Here is an 8,091-nt window from a genome sequence, read left to right as displayed (position 1 = left end):
CTGTTGGAACGTTCCACAAATTATACCCACCCTCAATTTCATACTCATGACATCACAACACCCATAAAGCTATCTAGCTAGCTGGCTAATGTTAGCTAGTCCGCTATCTTGTTAAATAGCGATTATCGTCAATTAACTACATGACCAAAAAATATGCATCATCGTTTGTCTCTACATTAACTAACATATTCCTTTCAATTGTACATTTTTTGGGTGACACGTTATGACGTTATAATTACTTGCATTTTCATCTTTGCTGAAGAAGGTCTCCAACCTTGGGTCACATAGCATAAAATTCGTCAGGGGAACCACTCGATATGATTGGCCCAGTGGTCGCCGCTGGTGATTTCCATAACCACCAGCGAGAGGAATAGAGGCCCAAACTCAAAAAATGCAAAAAAAACTTTCTCCTTTCAGCGGGGGACATTTTTCGTTTGTTTCGGCCACCAAGCAAGGCGATTTTTATGGAGGACAATAAAAATGTCGAATTTGGTCATCAAAAAATGTATGGATTATTTTCTAAGTGAGGTTTATTTGATTGAATACAAGTTTATAAGAAAGCAGTGACATATCAGCAACTTTAAGGAAAAACACTTTATATTGGAGATGTCTTCAGATGGCTATGCATATTAATGAAATGAGGCTCGAATCATAACATCTCTCTCCATTCAGTACAGGCGGTAGACGTCAACAACCCTCATTGAATATTTAAAAATATATTACAATAATGAGATGTATTCACCAATCCAAAGAAAGGGTAGGCGGGAGCTAGACAGCCTGCCGTGCCGCTTTGTGGACAACGACTCCCATTTTGGCGGAGAAACATGTATCTTGTCAGTATATCCATCATCTTTGATACAGCACAGACGATTTAGCTCCGTAGTCAAACGGCAGAAAACAACCAACAGAACTAAGCTTTCAATATTCGGGCAGATTGTTTTTTGCTTGGAGGGGGAATCACGTTATTTGTTTTACGGATGTTATGCATGCGTCTCTAACTTGTGTTTCAGGTCGCTTATTTAAAAGGAATACTTGTTTTTGTCTGGGTAAACTGTCGCGATTTATGGTCGTTTTCATATGTGCAACAACATGTCAAATGTTAGTCTTTCGAATGGGAGTCCGACGTTGGAAATAGTGGATCCGCGTCCGACGATTCACACGAAGCCCCCGATTCGCAGAAATCTTTTCGGATCGGTAGATCACGACGACTTTAGGAGGGAGTGTTTGGTTCAAATGAAAGAGATGGAGAAGGCTTCTATTGACAAATGGAATTATGATTTCCAAAACGACAAGCCCATTTCCCAGGGAGATTATAAATGGGAACCCATGAAAAGCAGTGAACTGCCTGACTTTTACAGCAGACCGCCTCACAAGCGAGTCTTGTCCTCTGGAAATGTGGACCATAACGGGAATCGTGATTACCGAGTCCGACCGAGCTGTCTTACGAACGGGGCTGAGCTATCCGAGGAGACTGAGAGCGAGAGGCAGACGCATTGTCACCACTCTCACAACCGGGCAAGGAAAAGACCTGCAAATCCAGGTAAATTATGCCGTTTTGAAAATTGACTTGAGGATTTTAGAGTTAACCAATCGAAAACAATTCAGCCAGTCTCCATCGCACAATATGCCACAGTCGAATTAAATTGTTACAATCTGCGAAATTGTATAAAAATTCTGCTTCACTGCACTGATACAATGTCGCAGAAAGCCTATACTTTGTACCCCTCATCTCTAGATTCCGTCGACACTTTCTTTCCAGGAAGACACGCTTTGTGTGTCAAGCTATTTAACACTTTGATTTCTTCCTCGTCTTGTGTTTTGAATGTTTGTTCTGCTCTGACCTAATGAATAGCCTGATTATATAACCACTTGGCTGTTTCGCTTGATGATAAACTTAATTTCTGAACTATTCAACAGGGCGGGAAATTAGCTTTTGGCAGTAAACTGTTTACTGACATATCTTTAAATTGTGTTTTTTTCAGAACCCCAAAGTACTGGTAAAAAGTCACATTCCAGTGAAGAGGATGAAGTGGTGTCAAAGTCAGTAGAGCAGACACCCAGCAAAAACGATTCCAGGACACATGAACACTAATACCAAGGTAAGAACTTCATCATCATGCATTTCCAATGTATACTGTCTGGTGAGTGTGAAATGATGTGTGAATGACATAACCTTTGAATAATATTATTTGTTCATGTGGAATTAGAATGTCCTGGAGCATAACCCAGTTGTTCTAATAACCTTATTATAAACATTAGCATTTCAGTTGTGAAGCCTTAGTGAGATGTTAAAAAGTGTAGATGACACACTTTGCTAAACGCCCCAGCTATCTGATCTAATATTAACTTAAGCAAGCCTAGTTCAAGTGCAGGACAGTAGTAACACGTCATCAGCAGGCTTTGCATGAGGAAGGGTTGTTTTCAAGAGAATGAGCTCTTCAAGATGTTGCGCTCTCTCTGCAGAAGTCAGTCTTGAGTGACATGTTAACATTTAATGTACACTTTTGCACTGTTTTCTTGCTTCAGCAGAATACACAATGCATGATACTGGACAACTAAACTGTCTTTACCATGCATGTGTTATAACCTTCAGGCTATGTACCCATAACCCCTTCTGTGAACAGAGCTAATATGAATTTGTTTTCCCCACAGCGCTGAGAAGTCCTCCTTTTTCATTGAATACTGTACTTCAGGACCTTAAGAAGATAAGAGGGAAAGAAGAGAAGACAGGATACAAAATGGCCTGCGTTTAGGAGGGAGGGAGGCTGTGCAAGCACTGAATATATACACTAAAGTTTTGGCACTCAATTTAATCCTATCTCCTCAAAAGCAGAAAATGTAGCAGTGTGCAAAATTGGATGTTTTTCCCTTTTTGCTCAGTTTTATTTTAACTACCTATGTTTCATATGTAGCACATAAAACATAATATTATTATGTTAATAAAATAAGTGTCTTGAAGAATTGCTGTGCAGTTCTAAAAAAAATATTGTTTGTTTGTAAAAGTGGTCATATGATATCCTTGTTCAGAAATAATTGATAGTTATAAATGGGGCAGCAGGGTAGCCTAGTGGTTAGAGCATTGGACTAGTAACCGAAAGGTTGCAAGTTCAAATGCTCGAGCTGACAAGGTACAAATCTGTCATTCTTCCCCTGAACAGGCAGTTAACCCACTGTTCCTAGGCCGTCATTGAAAATAAGCATTTGTTCTTAACTTACGTGCCTAGTTAAATAAAGGTAAAAAGAAAATGCAGATTATTTATAAATCACTGTTTTTGAGAGTATCTCATCAAAGAATCAGTTGTTTCTATTTTGTGGCTTTATTCAGTGTTCAGTGCTAGTACATAGTTTGAAGGCCTATTATTCAAAAGCTGGTCATTAGAGGTCAATTCTATTTCAATTGATGAAGTAAACTGAAAGTCATTCCAATGTTCCTCAATGTTTTTCAATGACAGAAAATATTTGGATTTTTTTTTTACTTCCTGAGTTGACTGAATTTGAACGTAATTGACCCAATGCTACACTAAGGTCATACTGTCAATCAGTATGTTACATGACCTAACTAGATACAAGTTTACATGCAAGTAATATATTATTATTTTAATTAAGTGTTCCTACTGCGAAAGGGAAAGATCCTGCCAAAGTTTCAACATTTGTCTTATTTTTATGGAGAAAAAATTAAATGTTTAGGCCTTATTCATGGCATAGTTAGAAATTATTGGTTAAAGTTTGAAAATATAGTTCCAATTTTGAAGTATTAATTATTATTATTATTATGCCACCCTAAAATTAGTTGGTTTCCTTTAACCTATTCATAATGTGGTCCAGTTTGACCCAGAGTAGCCTACACTCTCAGATGTGTTTTGTAACCCCTGGGCACGATTTGCCTCTTATTGTGTGTTGACTTCATATTGAGCATGGCATGGCACTATATAGACCACACAAAGGAAATAATTATCATCTTTGAGGAGGACAGACAGATAAAAGACAAAGCTATACTGCATGTACAGTGTGTCTGTATAAAACTTTGAAGTGTACCTGTGTATTTTTCCTTGTAAAAATTATAGTAACGTATTTTTCTTCAGGTTTTTATGGTTGAATTGATATCCAAAGTGACATTTTTTGAGCATTGTTATGTAAATACTTAAAAAAATGTTTTTGGATAGAAAAGGTTGCACAACTGAGCCTGGTTAAAAATATACCTGTATATTTTGTATTGTGTCTCTGAAACCAGCAGTCATTTGATAAAAAAACTATATTGGTTTAAATAAAAAGTTATTTATTTATTATTTTCATAATTGCGTATTATGTGCACATTCATTTTCCTCCATATGTCAACATTGTCACAGTATGCTATACATTCAGGCTATAGTGTGCCAGTGCCAACCTCAGGCAGTAGGCTGGTAAAGGTATTAGTTATGAGATATGGTTGATAATGTGTAAAAACACACGTATAGACTAGTCACCCAGAAATTATTCTTGTGCAGCAGGACGTGAGAGCAACGAGTAGTTGCAACTTTTTTATCTATGCATAATGCTACAGTTGAAAATCGGGCGGTGCTCGGTGCTCGGCGGCGGTGCTCGGCGGCCGTCGTCACCGCCCTACTAGCCGCTACCGATCCCTTTTTCGTTTGTCTGTTGGTTTTGTCTTATTAGTTTCACCTGTGTGTATTTTGGTTTAATTAGCTTCCCTATATGTAGTAGTTTGACCCGCCGTTGTTTTGTGCGGGATTGTCTTTTGTTACGTGTGTACATATTAGGTCGTGGTGTATTTTATTTTCTATACTGGACACCCTGTGGTTTTGGGTTGTCTGGTATAGTGTCCTGTGCCCTGTATTGTATTGGGCTTATCAGTTTGGTGTGCAATAGTAAAGCACTTTACTCCGTTACTCTCTCTCTGCGTCTGATTCCTGCACACACACCTCTAGTCCCGCGTGACAGTTACTGTTTATTGAGTGAAGAGATTCTTTAGAATTGAAATCACCATAGATTCCACGAGACATGCTCAAGATAATTTGCAAAAAAAGAAATAATCGTACTTCGATTAAACATAACTCACGCTGCAGAGAGAAGGTAACCAACCTAATTTGTAATGTGCAAACCAAACTAGTGTGTCTAGGATACTTTACAACCATGGCAATATACACATTTCTCATGTGGTATCAAAACAATTACGCACAACTCTCACTATAACACATCTTGAGCTGATTTACACCCCATTCTCTCTTTTGGAGTTTGCACCGACTCTCGACTTAAAAACAACACGCATAGTCAGGGCACATCCTGTTCTACAGTACGGGTGGAAAAAGTATGTTATTGACACTCGCTTTCTCCAATCAGGCACGCATTAAGAAAAGCACACCACTTCTGACAGCCACTTCGGTTGGCTTTCACTGCAGCCAGGTTTGAACAGAGTTAATTTAGGTCAGGACAGCATGTTCTTTTCGAGGAGCACACCCCTAAGTACTTTCATTGGCTGGCCCGACTGGAGTGCCTCCTGCTCATACGAGCAGGAGTAGTACAGTGTATATGTGAATAGAACTGTCCCTGTAATGACCTCCTTTTACAGTGTAGGGTATCGTCTTTCGGATGGGACGTTAAACGGGTGTCTTGACTTTCTGTGGTCACTAAAGATCCCGTGGCACTTATCGTAAGAGTAGTGGTCTTGATCCAGGTGTCCTGGCTAAATTCCCAATCTGGCCCTCATACCATCACGGTCACCTAATCATACCCAATTTACAATTGGGTCATTCATCCCCCCCTCCTCCCCCTGTAACGTTGTTGCTGTAAATGAGAATGTGTTCTCAGTCAACTTACCTGGTAAAATAAGGGTTATTAATAATAGTAATTCTCTCTATGCACACATCACTGTTGTTTATTTTCTTCCACATATCTTTCGCTTACTTTCACAGAGCAATATCCCCAATCACTGCCCTGGGGCATTGGGATATTTTTTAGACCAGAGGAAAGGGGGCCTCCTACTGGTCTTCCAAAACCACTTACAGAAGAGGCGAGGAAAAACAACTTCAGGTTGGCAGTCACATGGAGGAATAGACTAGATTAGTTTACAGCACAGTTATAACGCCTGTGTGTGTAGTGTACATACATGTAATGCCCGGATCATATTCTGCAATCTCTAGTTAGTAGTTATTCTGCATTGGTACGTTTATACAATATTTAGTGGTACTGTCAATTCTTTATGGAGTGAAAATGGTCTAAATAGGAATGGTGTCACGTTCTTTCAAAATCAAACCCAGAAGCAGACCAGGACAAGGAGAGTAGGAAGAAGGTGAGTATTTATTTACAAGTGAATGTGAATGGGTAGATATATCCAGGTGGCGTAGCGGGCAGCGGTGGTGAGTTGATGGGAGTAAATAGGTGGATCCAATGGGGTAGCGGAATCCTCCGACGACCAGGCGGGAATGGGGTAAATGATTCGGGTGAGTAACTGAAGACAGAACAAACGGAGGTAAGTTTAAGGCAAGCAATACGTAAAAAACGACAAAACAAATTCTATCCAACTTGAGGCTGATACTATGGCACAACATACTGTTCATGGCTAATGATCCGGCAGGGAATGGATGTCAGGTCAGAGCTTTTGAAGGGGAGAGATGATGATCAGGACAGGTGTGCAGATTACTGATGGGATACAGGTGCGGGTGAACATTGATCTCCCAACAAGCTAATTCGCCTGGCAACCAGACAGGGTGCATTCCAGGACACCGGAAACACACTCCAGGACAGAAACACAGGCAAACACAGACTCAGGAAGCGGGATTTGTGACAAATGGCAAACATTGCATACAGTAGGGTACTGTAGTAATGAGTTTACACTGTCTGACCTTGTAATAGGCTGTAGAAAAAAGACGACCACATCCCTGTTGTTATTGTTGTTGATGCCGGATTTCTAGGAAGCCACTGTGGTGGAGGCCGTTCACATATTTCTGGTTAATCTGTATTTGATATTCAAGCTAAAAACAAGCACTTATTTAAAGAAATATTGTGTACTGTATATCTCTCTCAGAAGAAAGAAACACAATTTATTGGTATTATGACTATCTCTTCACTACAATGTTGCTATTATGCCAGATTGGACTACATAACTATTGGCACAAACAAGACTGTAAAATGCCTCACTTTTCATATGGGTAACTGGGAGCTGTCAAAGTTTTTTCTGTTGAATTGGAAAAAATGTTTTGAAAACATAATTAACTGAAAGCCCTAACCCAGTCCCACCCTACTATAAAATACTGTATACCATGGAGCACTCTGTTACATACAGTACAGTACCAATCAAAAGTTTGGACATACCAAGGTATTTTCTTTATTTTTACTATTTTCTAGATTGTAGAATAATAGTGAAGACATCAAGACTATAAAATAACACATATGGAATCATGTAGTAACCAAAAAAGTGTTGAACAAATCAAAATATATTTTAGATTTTAGATTCTTCAATGTAGCCACCCTTTGCCTTGATGACAGCTTTGCAAACTCTTGGCATTCTCTCAACCAGCTTCATGAGGTAGTCACCTGGAATGCATTTTAATTAACAGGTGTGCTTTGTTAAAAGGCACACCTGTTAATGCATTTGAGCCAATCAGTTGTGTTATGACAAGGCATGGGGTGGTTAACAGAAGATAGCCCTATTTGGTATCACACCCTGATCTCTTTCATCTGTCTTTGTGATGGTCTCCATCCCCATCCAGGTGTTGCCCATCTTCCCCATTATCCCCTGTGTATTTATACCTGTGTTCTCTGTTTGTCTGTTGCCAGTTTGTTTTGTTTCATCAAGCCTACCAGCATTTCTCCCTTTGCTCCTGTCTCTCGGTTGTTCCTGTTTTCTTGTTTTACCAGTGTTTACCATTCTGCCTACCCTGAGCCTGCGTGCCACCTGTAACTTTATCCCACCTTTCTGGATTACTGACTCCTTTCTGCCCTTGACCTGTCTTTTGCCTGGCCCGATTGGATTAATAAACTGTTGTTACTCCGACTTTGTCTGCATCTGGGTCTTACCTGAAACGTGATAGTGCGAAATGGCCATGACTTTTTCAGCAGACCCGGGCCAGCTGCACAATGCCATCTCCTCCCAAG

At 39.8% G+C, this 8,091-nt stretch overlaps 1 protein-coding gene across 1 annotated transcript; it reads left to right on the top strand.

Annotated features, from left to right (window-relative positions):
• Nucleotides 1-794: 794 nt before the first annotated feature.
• On the top strand, nucleotides 795-4,886 carry LOC124014035 (cyclin-dependent kinase inhibitor 1B-like). Its single transcript, XM_046328692.1, has 3 exons — nucleotides 795-1,540; nucleotides 1,983-2,099; nucleotides 2,653-4,886. The coding sequence occupies exons 1-2, from the start codon at nucleotides 1,078-1,080 to the stop codon at nucleotides 2,090-2,092; spliced, it is 573 nt and encodes a 190-aa protein (XP_046184648.1). The 5' UTR covers nucleotides 795-1,077; the 3' UTR covers nucleotides 2,093-2,099; nucleotides 2,653-4,886.
• Nucleotides 4,887-8,091: the final 3,205 nt, after the last annotated feature.

Source organism: Oncorhynchus gorbuscha, linkage group LG25 (genome assembly GCF_021184085.1).
Source record: "Oncorhynchus gorbuscha isolate QuinsamMale2020 ecotype Even-year linkage group LG25, OgorEven_v1.0, whole genome shotgun sequence".
NCBI lineage: Eukaryota > Metazoa > Chordata > Actinopteri > Salmoniformes > Salmonidae > Oncorhynchus > Oncorhynchus gorbuscha.
Note: the sequence above shows the minus strand (reverse complement) of the source record. Positions and strands in the feature narration are given on the sequence as shown.